At 50.6% G+C, this 16,830-nt stretch overlaps 1 protein-coding gene across 3 annotated transcripts in view; it reads left to right on the top strand.

The window, feature by feature from the left end:
* The window catches only part of LOC135570195 (palmitoyltransferase ZDHHC7-like), a 36,783-nt gene extending 31,154 nt beyond the window's left edge, over nucleotides 1-5,629 (top strand). For all 3 annotated transcript variants that reach the window (XM_065016303.1, XM_065016302.1, XM_065016301.1), the window contains 2 exons: nucleotides 2,648-2,772; nucleotides 5,320-5,629. In XM_065016303.1, coding sequence (XP_064872375.1) covers nucleotides 2,648-2,772; nucleotides 5,320-5,605 — 411 coding nt within the window. In that variant the 3' untranslated portion in view covers nucleotides 5,606-5,629. The remainder of the gene's footprint in view (nucleotides 1-2,647; nucleotides 2,773-5,319) is intronic.
* The last annotated feature ends 11,201 nt before the right edge of the window (nucleotides 5,630-16,830 follow it).

Raw genomic sequence — 16,830 nt, 5'->3', positions numbered from 1 at the left:
GGAGGAAGGAGAGACAAGACCATGGGGAGGAAGGAGAGACAAGACAGGCGGGAGGATGAGAGACAAGACGGGGGGAGGAAGGAGAGACAAGACGGGGGGAGGAAGGAGAGACCAGACGGGGGGAGGAAGGAGAGACCAGACAGGGGGAGGAAGGAGAGACCAGACAGGGGGAGGAAGGAGAGACCAGACAGGGGGGAGGAAGGAGAGACCAGACAGGGGGGAGGAAGGAGAGACCAGACAGGGGGGGAGGAAGGAGAGACAAGACAGGGGGAGGGAGGAGAGACAAGACCATGGGGGAGGAAGGAGAGACAGACCGGGGGAGGAAGGAGAGACAAGACCGGGGGAGGAAGGAGAGACCAGACAGGGGGGAGGAAGGAGAGACAAGACAGGGGGAGGGAGGAGAGACAAGACCATGGGGGAGGAAGGAGAGACAGACCGGGGGAGGAAGGAGAGACGAGACCGGGGGAGGAAGGAGACGAGACAGGGGGAGGAAGGAGAGACAAGACAGGGGGAGGAAGGAGAGACGAGACAGGGGGAGGAAGGAGAGACGAGACAGGGGGAGGAAGGAGAGACGAGACAGGGGGGAAGGAAGAGACGAGACAGGGGGAGGAAGGAGAGACGAGACAGGGGGGAGGAAGGAGAGACCAGACAGGGGGGAGGAAGGAGAGACCAGACGGTGGGAGGAGAGAGAGAGAGACCAGGCGGTGGGAGGAGAGAGAGAGAGACCAGGCGGTGGGAGGAGAGAGAGAGAGACCAGGCGGTGGGAGGAGAGAGAGAGAGAGGCAACGCGTCGGGAGGAAGGAGAGAGAGAGAGACCAGGCGGTGAGAGGAGAGAGAAACCAGGCGGTGGGAGGAAGGAGAGAGAGAGACCAGGCGGTGGGAGGGAGGAGAGAGAGAGGCAACGCGGTGGGAGGAAGGAGAGAGAGAGACCAGGCAGTGGGAGGAGAGAGAGAGAGAGGCCAGGCAGTGGGAGGAAGGAGAGAGAGACCAGGCGGTGGGAGGAAGGAGAGAGAGAGAGACCAGGCGGTGGGAGGAAGGAGAGAGAGACCAGGCGGGAGGAAGGAGAGAGAGACCAGGCGGTGGGAGGAAGGAGAGAGAGAGAGACCAGGCGGTGGGAGGAAGGAGAGAGAGAGAGACCAGGCGGTGGGAGGAAGGAGAGAGAGACCAGGCGGTGGGAGGAGAGAGAGAGAGAGACCAGGCGGTGGGAGGAAGGAGAAAGAGAGACCAGGCGGTGGGAGGAAGGAGAGAGAGACCAGGCGGTGGGAGGAAGGAGAGAGAGACCAGGCGGTGGGAGGAAGGAGAGAGAGAGAGACCATGCAGTGGGAGGAAGGAGAGAGAGAGACCAGGCGGTGGGAGGAAGGAGAGAGAGAGACCAGGCGGTGGGAGGAGAGAGACCACGCGGTGGGAGGAGAGAGAGACCAGGCGGTGGGAGGAAGGAGAGAGAGAGAGACCAGGCGGTGGGGAGGAGAGAGAGACCAGGCGGTGGGAGGAAGGAGAGAGAGACCAGGCGGTGGGAGGAAGGAGAGAGAGACCAGGCGGTGGGAGGAAGAGAGAGAGACCAGGCGGTGGGAGGAGAGAGAGAGAGACCAGGCGGTGGGAGGAGAGAGAGAGAGACCAGGCGGTGGGAGGAGAGAGAGAGAGACCAGGCGGTGGGAGGAGAGAGAGAGACCAGGCGGTGGGAGGAAGGAGAGAGAGAGACCAGGCGGTGGGAGGAGAGGAGAGACCAGGCGGTGGGAGGCTCTGGTCATTGGAGCGGTTGTCAACTTCCTGGCTGTCATGGCCCTGGCATCGCACCTCAGAACGATGAGACGTCTGTCTCTGTGAGGACGGGGGGGTGACTCTCCCTGCTCTCTGGGAGAAGGAGACTGTCTCCTGGCAGGTTGAGGAGGGACGACAGGGACTGACTCTCTCTGGGAGAAGGAGACTGTCTCCTGGCAGGGTGAGGAGGGACGACATGGACTGACTCTCTCTGGGAGAAGGAGACTGTCTCCTGGCAGGGTGAGGAGGCTAACTGGCTGGCTGGCTGGCTGACTGACTGACTGACTGACTAGTGCTGTAGGGACTGACTGAATCTATAGATTGATGTTTCCTCTCCTCAGGGTAAAGACTATATAGATTGATGTTTCCTCAGGGTAAAGACTATATAGATTGATGTTTCCTCAGGGTAAAGACTATATAGATTGATGTTTCCTCTCCTCAGGGTAAAGACTATATAGATTGATGTTCCCTCTCCTCAGGGTAAAGACTATATAGATTGATGTTTCCTCAGGGTAAAGACTATATAGATTGATGTTTCCTCCCCTCAGGGTAAAGACTATATAGATTGATGTTTCCTCAGGGTAAAGACTATATAGATTGATGTTTCCTCTCCTCAGGGTAAAGACTATATAGATTGATGTTTCCTCTCCTCAGGGTAAAGACTATATAGATTGATGTTTCCTCAGGGTAAAGACTATATAGATTGATGTTTCCTCAGGGTAAAGACTATATAGATTGATGTTTCCTCAGGGTAAAGACTATATAGATTGATGTTCCCTCAGGGTAAAGACTAGGTTGTTTCATGTATAGAATAGACAGGACATTGAAGAGTCTCTGAAGCCTGTTTGTGTCCGTCGTGTTCTGATGTTGGTCTGACCCCTCCCGTCAGGGGGCGGTTCCTAAGGGCAACGCCACCAAAGAGTACATGGACAGTCTGCAGCTGAAACCTGGAGAGGTCATCTATAAATGTCCCAAGTGTTGCAGCATCAAGCCACAGAGGGCCCATCACTGCAGGTAGACACCATGACAGAGATGGTATAGATATCTATAGATACGTATCACATCAAGACACAGAGGGCTCATCACTACAGGTAGACACCATGACAGAGATGATATAGATCTCTATAGATACGTATCACATCAAGCCACAGAGGGCTCATCACTGCAGGTAGACACCATGACAGAGATGGTATAGATCTCTATAGATACGTATCACATCAAGCCACAGAGGGCTCATCACTGCAGGTAGACACCATGACAGAGATGGTATATTTATCTATAGAGACGTATCACATCAAGCCACAGAGGGCTCATCACTGCAGGTAGACACCATGACAGAGATGGTATAGATATCTATAGATACGTACTGCAGGTGAGGGATACTCAGTGGCTTAAGGTGTCCGCATGCTTCCCAGACTAAACAGTTTGTGCCTACAGTACCAGTCAAAAGTTTTAGAACACCTACTCATTCAAGGGTTTTTCTTTATTTTTACTATTTTCTACATTGTAGAATAATAGTAAAGACATCAAAACTATGAAATAACACATATGGAATCATGTAGTAACCAAAAAATGTGTTAAACAAATCAAAATAGATTTTAGATTCTTCAAAGAAGCCACCCTTTGCCTTTGCCTGATGACACCTTTGCACACTCTTGGCATTCTCTCAACCAGCTTCATTAGGTAGTCACCTGGAATGCATTTCAATTAACAGGTGTGCCTTGTTAAAAGTTCATTTGTGGAATTTCTTTCCTTCTTAATGCGTTTGAGCCAATCAGTTGTGTGTTTGAGCCAATCAGTTGTGTGTTTGAGCCAATCAGTTGTGTGTTTGAGCCAATCAGTTGTGTTGTGACAAGGTAGGGAAGAAGTTAGCCCTATTTGATAAAAGACCAAGTCCATATTATGGCCAGAACAGCTTAAATAAGCAAAGAGTAACGACAGTCCATCCTTACTTTAAGACATGAAGGTCAGTCAATACGGAACATTTCAAGAACTTTTAAAGTTTCTTCAAGTGCAGTTGCAAAAATCATCAAGCGCTATGATGAAACTGGCTCTCATGAGGACCGCCACAGGAAAGGAAGACCCAGAGTTCCCTCTGCTGCAGAGGATAAGTTCATTAGAGTTAACTGGCTCTCATGAGGACCGCCACAGGAAAGGAAGACCCAGAGTTACCTGTCTCTCATGAGGACCGCCACAGGAAAGGAAGACCCAGAGTTACCTCTGCTGTAGAGGATAAGTTCATTAGAGTTAACTGTCTCTCATGAGGACCGCCACAGGAAAGGAAGACCCAGAGTTACCTCTGCTGCAGAGGATCAGTTCATTAGAGTTACCAGCCTCAGAAATTGATGCCCACATAAATGCTTCAGTTCAAATAACAGACACATCTCAACATCAACTGTTCAGAGGAGACTGTGTGAATCAGGCCTTCATGGTCGAATTGCTGCAGAGAAACCACTACTAAAGGACACCAATAAGAAGAAGAGATTTGCTTGGGCCAAGAAACACGAGCAATGGACATTTAGACTGGTGGAAATCTGTCCTTTGGTCTGATGTGAGATTTTTGGTTCCAACCAATGTGAATTTGTGAGACGCAGAGTAGGTGAACGGATGATCTCCGGATGTGTGGTTCCCACCGTGAAGCATGGAGGAGGAGGTGTGATGGTGTGGGGGTGCTTTGCTGGTGACACTGTCAGTGATTTATTTAGAATTCAAGGCACACTTAACCAGCATGGCTACCACAGCATTCTACAGCGATACACCATCCCATCTGGTTTGCGCATAGTGGGATTATAATTTGTTTTTCAACAGCACAATGACCCAACACACCTCCAGGCTGTGTAAGGGCTATTTGACCAAGAAGGAGAGTGATGGAGGGCTGCATCAGATGACCTGGCCTACACAATCACCCAACCTCAACCCAATTGAGATGGTTTGGGATGAGTTGGACTGCAGAGTGAAGAAAAGCAGCCAATAAGTGCTCAGCATATGTGGGATCTCATTCAAGACTGTTGGAAAAGCATTCCAGGTGAGGCTGGTTGAGATAATACAAAAAGTGTGCAAAGGGTGGCTATTTTGAAGAATCTCAAATATAAAATATACTTTGACTTGTTTTACACTTTTTTTTGGTTACCACATGATTCCATACATGTTATTCCATAGTTTTGATGTCTTCACTATTATTCTACAATGTAGAAAATAGTAAAACACTCATTCAGGGTTCACCTACACACACACACACACACACACACACACACACACACACACACACACCACACACAGAGAGCACAGCGGGTAAGGGAAGAGCCTGACAAACCAACTGGCTCACACCGTCTTAACACTGGTTAGGCCAATAGCTTCTCTAGTTAATGTCCATTACTCCTTCTAGTTGGGGTTCAACTTGTCTTTACCATCTAATACATTGTGTATGTGTGTCACTGCATGTATTGGCTACTGTCTGTCACCTTGCAGTTTGTACAGTTGTACAGTCATATAGTCACACATTTCTTCCAGGGTCTTTGTCAAAGGAATTAATGTAGGTTTTCCATCTCTCCTCGCCTGCAGTATCTGTAAGCGCTGTATCCGTAAGATGGACCACCACTGTCCCTGGGTCAACAACTGTGTCGGGGAGAAGAACCAGCGCTTCTTTGTGCTCTTCACTGTAAGTACCTTCTGTCAGGTCCTACCGTACCTCAGTGTAGGGGGAGTCCTACAATACCTCATTATGTCAGGTCGTACCATACGACTATCCTACTCTGCCTTGTTGGCCTCTGGAGTTAGCGACTGCAAGAGCAGAAAGAGTCTCTTAACAACAAGGAACTTTGGTCCCAATGAGATCAACATCCGATGAGCTTCTCCTTCACGTCTCTATGGATTAAAATGACAATTTTTTGATCCTACCTCAGTGTAGGGGGGATCCTTCCTGACTGTACCTCATTATGTCAGGTCCTACCATACCTCAGTGTAGGGGGAGTCCTTCCTGACTGTACCTCATTATGTCAGGTCCTACCATACCTCAGTGTAGGGGGAGTCCTTCCTGACTGTACCTCATTATGTCAGGTTCTACCATACCTCAGTGTAGGGGGGGATCCTTCCTGACTGCACCTCATTATGTCAGGTCCTACCGTACCTCATTATGTCAGGTCCTACAATACCTCATTATGTCAGGTCCTACCATACCTCATTATGTCAGGTCCTACCATACCTCATTATGTCAGGTCCTACAATACCTCATTATGTCAGGTCACCGTACCTCAGTGTAGGGGGGATCCTTCCTGACTGTACCTCATTATGTCAGGTCCTCAGTGTAGGGGGGATCCTTCCTGACTGCACCTCATTATGTCAGGTCCTCAGTGTACTGTACCTCATGTCAGGTCAGGTCCTCAGTGTAGGGGAATCCTTCCTGACTGTACCTCATTATGTCAGGTCCTCAGTGTAGGGGGAGTCCTTCCTGACTGTACCTCATTATGTCAGGTCCTCAGTGTAGGGGGATCCTTCCTGACTGTACCTCATTATGTCAGGTTCTACCATACCTCAGTGTAGGGGATCCTTCCTGACTGTACCTCATTATGTCAGGTCCTACCACTCAGTGTAGGGGATCCTTCCTGACTGTACCATTATGTCAGGTCCTACCATACCTCAGTGTAGGGGAGCCTTCCTGACTGTACCTCATTATGTCAGGTCCTACCATACCTCAGTGTAGGGGGATCCTTCCTGACTGTACCTCATTATATTCAGGTCCTACCGTACCTCAGTGTAGGGGGATCCTTCCTGACTGTACCTCATTATGTCAGGTCCTACCATACCTCAGTGTAGGGGGATCCTTCCATGTACCTCATTATGTCAGGTCCTCAGTGTGGGGGAAATCCTTCCTGACTGTACCTCATTATGTCAGGTCTACCGTCCTCAGTGTGTAGGGGGGATCCTTCCTGACTGTACCTCATTATGTCAGGTCTCAGTGTAGGGGAGCCTTCCTGACTGTCATTATTTCAGGTCCTCAGTGTAGGGGGATCCTTCCTGACTGTACCTCATTATGTCAGGTCCTACCGTACCTCAGTGTAGGGGGGATCCTTCCTGACTGTACCTCATTATTTCAGGTCCTACCATACCTCAGTGTAGGGGGAGATCCTTCCTGACTGTACCTCATTATGTCAGGTCCTACCATACCTCAGTGTAGGGGGAGATCCTTCCTGACTGTACCTCATTATGTCAGGTCCTCAGTGTAGGGGGATCCTTCCTGACTGTACCTCATTATGTCAGGTCCTCAGTGTAGGGGGGATCCTTCCTGACTGCACCTCATTATGTCAGGTCCTCAGTGTAGGGGGGATCCTTCCTGACTGTACCTCATGTCAGGTCCTCAGTGTAGGGGGGGAATCCTTCCTGACTGTACCTCATTATGTCAGGTCCTCAGTGTAGGGGGAGTCCTTCCTGACTGTACCTCATTATGTCAGGTCCTCAGTGTAGGGGGAGTCCTTCCTGACTGTACCTCATTATGTCAGGTCCTCAGTGTAGGGGGATCCTTCCTGACTGTACCTCATTATGTCAGGTTCTACCATACCTCAGTGTAGGGGGGATCCTTCCTGACTGTACCTCATTATGTCAGGTCCTACCATACCTCAGTGTAGGGGGAGTCCTTCCTGACTGTACCTCATTATGTCAGGTTCTACCATACCTCAGTGTAGGGGGGATCCTTCCTGACTGCACCTCATTATGTCAGGTCCTACCGTACCTCATTATGTCAGGTCCTACAATACCTCATTATGTCAGGTCCTACCATACCTCATTATGTCAGGTCCTACCATACCTCATTATGTCAGGTCCTACAATACCTCATTATGTCAGGTCACCGTACCTCAGTGTAGGGGGGATCCTTCCTGACTGTACCTCATTATGTCAGGTCCTCAGTGTAGGGGGGATCCTTCCTGACTGTACCTCATTATGTCAGGTCCTACCATACCTCAGTGTAGGGGGGAATCCTTCCTGACTTTACCTCATTATGTCAGGTTCTACCATACCTCAGTGTAGGGGGGAATCCTTCCTGACTGTACCTCAGTGTAGGGGGGGAATCCTTCCTGACTGTACCTCATTATGTCAGGTCCTACCGTACCTCAGTGTAGGGGGGATCCTTCCTGACTGTACCTCATTATTTCAGGTCCTCAGTGTAGGGGGAATCCTTCCTGACTGTACCTCATTATGTCAGGTCCTCATTATGTCAGGGATCCTTCCTGATTGTCACCCCATCATTATGTCAGGTCCTACCCTCATTATGTCAGGTCACCGTCAGTGTAGGGGGATCCTTCCTGACTGTACCTCATTATGTCAGGTCCTCAGTGAGGGGGATCCTTCCTGACTGTACCTCATTATGTCAGGTCCTCAGTGTAGGGGGAATCCTTCCTGACTTTACCTCATTATGTCAGGTTCTACCATACCTCAGTGTAGGGGGGAATCCTTCCTGACTGTACCTCAGTGTAGGGGGGGAATCCTTCCTGACTGTACCTCATTATGTCAGGTCCTACCGTACCTCAGTGTAGGGGGATCCTTCCTGACTGTACCTCATTATTTCAGGTCCTCAGTGTAGGGGAATCCTTCCTGACTGTACCTCATTATGTCACGTCCTACCGTCCTCAGTGTAGGGGAGCCTTCCTGACTGTACCTCATTATGTCAGGTCCTACAGTGTAGGGGATCCTTCCTGACTGTACCTCATTATGTCAGGTCCTACCCATATCTCAGTGTAGGGATCCTTCCTGACTGTACCTCATTATGTCAGGTCCTACCATATCTCAGTGTAGGGGATCCTTCCTGACTGTACCTCATTATGTCAGGTCCTACCATACCTCAGTGTAGGGGGATCCTTCCTGACTGTACCTCTTTATGTCAGGTCCTACCATACCTATGTCAGGGGGGATCCTTCCTGACTGTACCTCATTATGTCCCTCAGTGTAGGGGGATCCTTCCTGACTGTACCTCATTATGTCAGGTTCTACCATACCTCAGTGTAGGGGGACTGATCAGTGTAGGGGATCCTTCCTGACTGTACCCTCATTATGTCAGGTCCTCAGTGTAGGGGAGCCTTCCTGACTGTACCTCATTATTTCAGGTCCTCAGTGTAGGGGGGATCCTTCCTGACTGTACCTCATTATTTCAGGTCCTCAGTGTAGGGGGGGAGCCTTCCTGACTGTACCTCATTATGTCAGGTCCTACCATACCTCAGTGTAGGGGGGAGCCTTCCTGACTGTACCTCATTATGTCAGGTCCTACCATACCTCAGTGTAGGGGGGATCCTTCCTGACTGTACCTCATTATGTCAGGTCCTCAGTGTAGGGGGGATCCTTCCTGACTGTACCTCATTATGTCAGGTCCTCAGTGTAGGGGGGATCCTTCCTGACTGTACCTCATTATGTCAGGTCCTCAGTGTAGGGGGATCCTTCCTGACTGTACCTCATTATGTCAGGTCCTCAGTGTAGAGGGGATCCTTCCTGACTGTACCCTCATTATGTCAGGTCACTACAGTGTAGGGGGATCCTTCCTGACTGTACCTCATTATGTCAGGTCCTCATACCCTCAGTGTAGGGGATCCTTCCTGACTGTACCTCAATATGTCAGGTCCTACCATACCTCAGTGTAGGGGGATCCTTCCTGACTGTATCATTATGTCAGGTCCTACCATACCTCAGTGTAGGGGGATCCTTCCTTCCTGACTGTACCTCATTATGTCAGGTCCTCAGTGTAGGGGGATCCTTCCTGACTGTACCTCATTATGTCAGGTCCTACCAGTACCTCAGGGGGAGCCTTCCTGACTAGGGGGGATCCTTCCTGACTGTACCTCATTATGTCAGGTCCTACCATACCTCAGTGTAGGGGGATCCTTCCTGACTGTACCTCATTATGTCAGGTCCTCAGTGTTAGGGGGATCCTTCCTGACTGTACCTCATTAGGGGGATCCTTCAGGTCCTCAGTGTAGGGGTCCTTCCTGACTGTACCTCAGTGTCCTCAGGGGATCCTTCCTGACTGTACCTCATTATGTCAGGTCCTACCATACCTCAGTGTAGGGGGATCCTTCCTGACTGTACCTCAGTGTAGGGGGATCCTTCCTGACTCCTTCAGGTCCTGACTGACTGTACCTCATTATTTCAGGTCCTCAGGTCCTTCCTGACTGTACCTCATTATTTCAGGTCCTCAGTGTAGGGAGCCTTCCTGACTGTACCTCATTATGTCAGGTCCTACCATACCTCAGTGTAGGGGGAGCCTTCCTGACTGTACCTCATTATGTCAGGTCCTAGCATACCTCAGTGTAGGGGGATCCTTCCTGACTGTACCTCATTATGTCAGGTCCTCAGGTCCTTCCTGAGTGTCAGGGGGGGGGGATCCTTCCTGACTGTACCTCATTATGTCAGGTCCTCAGTGTAGGGGGGAATCCTTCCTGACTGTATCTCATTATTTCAGGTCCTCAGTGTAGGGGGGATCCTTCCTGACTGTACCTCATTATGTCAGGTCCTCAGTGTAGGGGGGGTCCTTCCTGACTGTACCTCATTATGTCAGGTCCTCCGTAGTGTAGGGGATCCTTCCTGACTGTACCTCATTATGTCAGGTCCTACCATACCTCAGTGTAGGGGGGACCTTCCTGACTGTACCTCAGTGTAGGGGGATCCTTCCTGACTGTACCTCATTATGTCAGGTCCTCAGTGTAGGGGGATCCTTCCTGACTGTACCTCATTATGTCAGGTCCTACCATACCTCAGTGACTAGGGGGGATCCTTCCTGACTGTACCTCATTATGTCAGGTCCTACCAGTGTAGGGGGATCCTTCCTGACTGTACCTCATTATGTCAGGTCCTCAGTGTTAGGGGGTCCTTCCTGACTGTACCTCAGTGTAGGGGGATCCTTCCTGACTGTACCTTGTAGGGGGTCCTTCCTGACTGTACCTCATTATGTCAGGTCCTCAGTGTAGGGGGGATCCTTCCTGACTGTACCTCATTATGTCAGGTCCTACCATACCTCAGTGTAGGGGGAATCCTTCCTGACTGTACCTCATTATGTCAGGTCCTCAGTGTAGGGGGGGATCCTTCCTGACTGTACCTCATTATATCAGGTCCTACCGTACCTCAGTGTAGGGGGATCCTGTAGGGGGGGATCCTTCCTGACTGTACCTCATTATGTCAGGTCCTCAGTGTAGGGGGGATCCTTCCTGACTGTACCTCATTATGTCAGGTCCTACCATACCTCAGTGTAGGGGGGAATCCTTCCTGAATGTACCTCATTATGTCAGGTCCTACCATACCTCAGTGTAGGGGGAGTCCTTCCTGACTGTACCTCATTATGTCACGACTGTGTAGGGGGAATCCTTCCTGACTGTACCTTTATGTCAGGTCCTACCATACCTCAGTGTAGGGGGATCCTTCCTGACTGTACCTCATTATGTCAGGTCTCAGTCCTTCCTGATGTATCAGGTCCTCAGTGTAGGGGGATCCTTCCTGACTGTACCTCATTATGTCAGGTCCTCAGTGTAGGGGGGATCCTTCCTGACTGTACCTCATTATGTCAGGTCCTCAGTGTAGGGGGGATCCTTCCTGACTGTACCTCATTATGTCAGGTCCTACCATACCTCAGTGTAGGGGGAATCCTTCCTGACTGTACCTCATTATGTCAGGTCCTACCGTACCTCAGTGTAGGGGGGATCCTTCCTGACTGTACCTCATTATGTCAGGTCCTACCGTACCTCAGTGTAGGGGGAGTCCTTCCTGACTGTACCTCATTATGTCAGGTCCTACCGTACCTCAGTGTAGGGGGGATCCTTCCTGACTGTAATTCATTATGTCAGGTCCTCAGTGTAGGGGATCCTTCCTGACTGTACCTCATTATGTCACGCCCTCCCGTACCTCAGTGTAGGGGATCCTTCCTGACTGTACCTCATTATGTCAGGTCCTACCATACCTCAGTGTAGGGGGGATCCTTCCTGACTGTACCTCATTATGTCAGGTCCTACCGTACCTCAGTGTAGGGGGGATCCTTCCTGACTGTACCTCATTATTTCAGGTCCTCAGTGTAGGGGGGATCCTTCCTGACTGTACCTCATTATGTCAGGTCCTCAGTGTGGGGATCCTTCCTGACTGTACCTCATTATGTCAGGTCCTACCATACCTCAGTGTAGGATCCTTCCTGACTGTACCTCATTATGTAAGGTCCTCAGTGTAGGGAATCTTCCTGACTGTACCTCATTATGTCAGGTCCTACCATACCTCAGTGTGAGAGGATCCTTCCTGACTGTACCTCATTATTTCAGGTCCTCAGTGTAGGGGGAGTCCTTCCTGACTGTACCTCATTATGTCAGGTCCTCAGTGTGTAGGGATCCTTCCTGACTGTACCTCATTATGTCAGGTCCTCAGTGTAGGGGGAGTCCTTCCTGACTGTACCTCATTATTTCCAGGTCCTCAGTGTAGGGGATCCTTCCTGACTGTACCTCATTATGTCAGGTCCTCAGTGTAGGGGGATCCTTCCTGACTGTACCTCATTATGTCAGGTCCTACCATACCTCAGTGTAGGGGATCCTTCCTGACTGTACCTCATTATGTCAGGTCCTACCATATCTCCAGTGTAGGGGATCCTTCCTGAATGTACCTAATTATGTCAGGGTCCTACCATATCTCAGTGTAGGGGAGCCTTCCTGACTGTACCTCATTATGTCAGGTCCTACCATACCTCAGTGTAGGGGATCCTTCCTGACTGTACCCTCATTATGTCAGGTCCTACCATACCTCAGTGTAGGGATCCTTCCTGACTGTACCTCATTATGTCAGGTCCTACCATACCTCAGTGTAGGGGGATCCTTCCTGACTGTACCTCATTATGTCAGGTCCTCAGTGTAGATCCTTCCTGACTGTACCTCATTATGTCAGGTTCTACCATACCTCAGTGTAGGGGGATCCTTCCTGACTGTACCTCAGTGTGGGGGATCCTTCCTGACTGTACTCATTATCAGGTCCTCAGTGTAGGGGATCCTTCTGACTGTACCTCATTATTTCAGGTCCTCAGTGTAGGGGAGCCTTCAGACTGTACCTCAGTGTAGGGGGGAGCCTTCCTGACTGTACCTCATTATGTCAGGTCCTACCATACCTCAGTGTAGGGGGAATCCTTCCTGACTGTACCTCATTATGTCAGGTCCTACCGTGTGTAGGGGGAATCCTTCCTGACTGTACCTCATTATGTCAGGTCCTACCATACCTCAGTGTAGGGGAGCCTTCCTGACTGTACTCATTATGTCAGGTCCTACCATACCTCAGTGTAGGGGGATCCTTCCTGACTGTACCTCATTATGTCAGGTCCTTAGTGTAGGGGATCCTTCCTGACTGTACTCGATATGTCAGGTCCTCAGTGTAGGGGGAATCCTTCCTGACTGTACCTCATGGGTTCAGGTCCTCAGTGTAGGGGGGATCCTTCCTGACTGTACCTCATTATGTCAGGTCCTTAGTGTAGGGGGATCCTTCCTTCTGTACCTCATTATGTCAGGTCCTCAGTGTGGGGATCCTTCCTGACTGTACCCTCGTGTGTCAGGTCACCATCCTCAGTGTAGGGGGATCCTTCCTGACTGTACCTCATTATGTCAGGTCCTGTACCTCAGTGTAGAGGGATCCTTCCTGACTGTACACTCATTATGTCAGGTCCTACCGTACCTCAGTGTAGGGGATCCTTCCTGACTGTACCTCATTATGTCAGGTCCTACCGTACCTCAGTGTAGGGGGGAGCCTTCCTGACTGTACCTCAGTGTAGGGGGGATCCTTCCTGACTGTACCTCATTATGTCAGGTCCTCAGTGTAGGGGGGATCCTTCCTGACTGTACCTCATTATGTCAGGTCCTACCGTACCTCTGTAGGGGAGCCTTCCTGACTGTACCTCAGTGTAGGGGATCCTTCCTGACTGTGCCTCATTATGTCAGGTCACCGTACCTCAGTGTAGGGGGATCCTTCCTGACTGTACCTCATTATGTCAGGTCCTCAGTGTTAGGGGGGATCCTTCCTGACTGTACTCCCAGTGTAGGGGATCCTTCCTGACTGTACCTCAGTGTAGGGGTCCTTCCTACTGTACCTCATTATGTCAGGTCCTCAGTGTAGGGGGGTCCTTCCTGACTGTACCTCATTATCAGGTCCTCAGTGTAGGGGGGGATCCTTCCTGACTGTACCTCATTATATCAGGTCCTACCGTACCTCAGTGTAGGGGGATCCTGTAGGGGGGGATCCTTCCTGACTGTACCTCATTATGTCAGGTCCTCAGTGTAGGGGGGGATCCTTCCTGACTGTACCTCATTATGTCAGGTCCTACCATACCTCAGTGTAGGGGGATCCTTCCTGACTGTGCCTCGTATGTCGGGGTCTACCGTACCTCAGTGTGAGGGGGGATCCTTCCTGACTGTACCTCATTATGTCAGGTCCTACCGTACCTCAGTGTAGGGGGAGTCCTTCCTGACTGTACCTCATTATGTCAGGTCCTACCGTACCTCAGTGTAGGGGGGATCCTTCCTGACTGTAATTCATTATGTCAGGTCCTCAGTGTAGGGGGATCCTTCCTGACTGTACCTCATTATGTCACGTCCTACCGTACCTCAGTGTAGGGGGATCCTTCCTGACTGTACCTCATTATGTCAGGTCCTACCATACCTCAGTGTAGGGGGGATCCTTCCTGACTGTACCTCATTATGTCAGGTCCTACCGTACCTCAGTGTAGGGGGGATCCTTCCTGACTGTACCTCATTATTTCAGGTCCTCAGTGTAGGGGGGATCCTTCCTGACTGTACCTCATTATGTCAGGTCCTCAGTGTAGGGGGGATCCTTCCTGACTGTACCTCATTATGTCAGGTCCTACCATACCTCAGTGTAGGGGGATCCTTCCTGACTGTACCTCATTATGTAAGGTCCTCAGTGTAGGGGGAATCCTTCCTGACTGTACCTCATTATGTCAGGTCCTACCATACCTCAGTGTAGGGGGGATCCTTCCTGACTGTACCTCATTATTTCAGGTCCTCAGTGTAGGGGGAGTCCTTCCTGACTGTACCTCATTATGTCAGGTCCTCAGTGTAGGGGGATCCTTCCTGACTGTACCTCATTATGTCAGGTCCTCAGTGTAGGGGGAGTCCTTCCTGACTGTACCTCATTATTTCAGGTCCTCAGTGTAGGGGGATCCTTCCTGACTGTACCTCATTATGTCAGGTCCTCAGTGTAGGGGGGATCCTTCCTGACTGTACCTCATTATGTCAGGTCCTACCATACCTCAGTGTAGGGGGGATCCTTCCTGACTGTACCTCATTATGTCAGGTCCTACCATATCTCAGTGTAGGGGGATCCTTCCTGACTGTACCTAATTATGTCAGGTCCTACCATATCTCAGTGTAGGGGGAGCCTTCCTGACTGTACCTCATTATGTCAGGTCCTACCATACCTCAGTGTAGGGGGGATCCTTCCTGACTGTACCTCATTATGTCAGGTCCTACCATACCTCAGTGTAGGGGGATCCTTCCTGACTGTACCTCATTATGTCAGGTCCTACCATACCTCAGTGTAGGGGGGATCCTTCCTGACTGTACCTCATTATGTCAGGTCCTCAGTGTAGGGGGGAATCCTTCCTGACTGTACCTCATTATGTCAGGTTCTACCATACCTCAGTGTAGGGGGATCCTTCCTGACTGTACCTCAGTGTAGGGGGATCCTTCCTGACTGTACCTCATTATTTCAGGTCCTCAGTGTAGGGGGGATCCTTCCTGACTGTACCTCATTATTTCAGGTCCTCAGTGTAGGGGGGAGCCTTCCTGACTGTACCTCAGTGTAGGGGGGAGCCTTCCTGACTGTACCTCATTATGTCAGGTCCTACCATACCTCAGTGTAGGGGGAATCCTTCCTGACTGTACCTCATTATGTCAGGTCCTACCGTACCTCAGTGTAGGGGGAATCCTTCCTGACTGTACCTCATTATGTCAGGTCCTACCATACCTCAGTGTAGGGGGGAGCCTTCCTGACTGTACCTCATTATGTCAGGTCCTACCATACCTCAGTGTAGGGGGGATCCTTCCTGACTGTACCTCATTATGTCAGGTCCTTAGTGTAGGGGGGATCCTTCCTGACTGTACCTCATTATGTCAGGTCCTCAGTGTAGGGGGGAATCCTTCCTGACTGTACCTCATTATTTCAGGTCCTCAGTGTAGGGGGGATCCTTCCTGACTGTACCTCATTATGTCAGGTCCTTAGTGTAGGGGGGATCCTTCCTGACTGTACCTCATTATGTCAGGTCCTCAGTGTAGGGGGAATCCTTCCTGACTGTACCTCATTATTTCAGGTCCTCAGTGTAGGGGGGATCCTTCCTGACTGTACCTCATTATGTCAGGTCCTCAGTGTAGGGGGGATCCTTCCTGACTGTACCTCATTATGTCAGGTCCTCAGTGTAGAGGGGATCCTTCCTGACTGTACCTCATTATGTCAGGTCACCGTACCTCAGTGTAGGGGGGATCCTTCCTGACTGTACCTCATTATGTCAGGTCCTACCATACCTCAGTGTAGGGGGGATCCTTCCTGACTGTACCTCATTATGTCAGGTCCTACCGTACCTCAGTGTAGGGGGGATCCTTCCTGACTGTACCTCATTATGTCAGGTTCTACCGTACCTCAGTGTAGGGGGGAGCCTTCCTGACTGTACCTCAGTGTAGGGGGGATCCTTCCTGACTGTACCTCATTATGTCAGGTCCTCAGTGTAGGGGGGATCCTTCCTGACTGTACCTCATTATGTCAGGTCCTACCGTACCTCTGTAGGGGGGAGCCTTCCTGACTGTACCTCAGTGTAGGGGGATCCTTCCTGACTGTACCTCATTATGTCAGGTCCTACCGTACCTCAGTGTAGGGGGGGATCCTTCCTGACTGTACCTCATTATGTCAGGTCCTCAGTGTTAGGGGGGGGTCCTTCCTGACTGTACCTCAGTGTAGGGGGGATCCTTCCTGACTGTACCTCAGTGTAGTGGGGTCCTTCCCTACTGTACCTCATTATGTCAGGTCCTCAGTGTAGGGGGGATCCTTCCTGAATGTACCTCATTATGTCAGGTC

The sequence above is a fragment of the Oncorhynchus nerka genome, unplaced genomic scaffold, assembly GCF_034236695.1.
Source record: "Oncorhynchus nerka isolate Pitt River unplaced genomic scaffold, Oner_Uvic_2.0 unplaced_scaffold_1045, whole genome shotgun sequence".
NCBI lineage: Eukaryota > Metazoa > Chordata > Actinopteri > Salmoniformes > Salmonidae > Oncorhynchus > Oncorhynchus nerka.
This window is presented reverse-complemented; position numbering and strand designations above follow the sequence as displayed.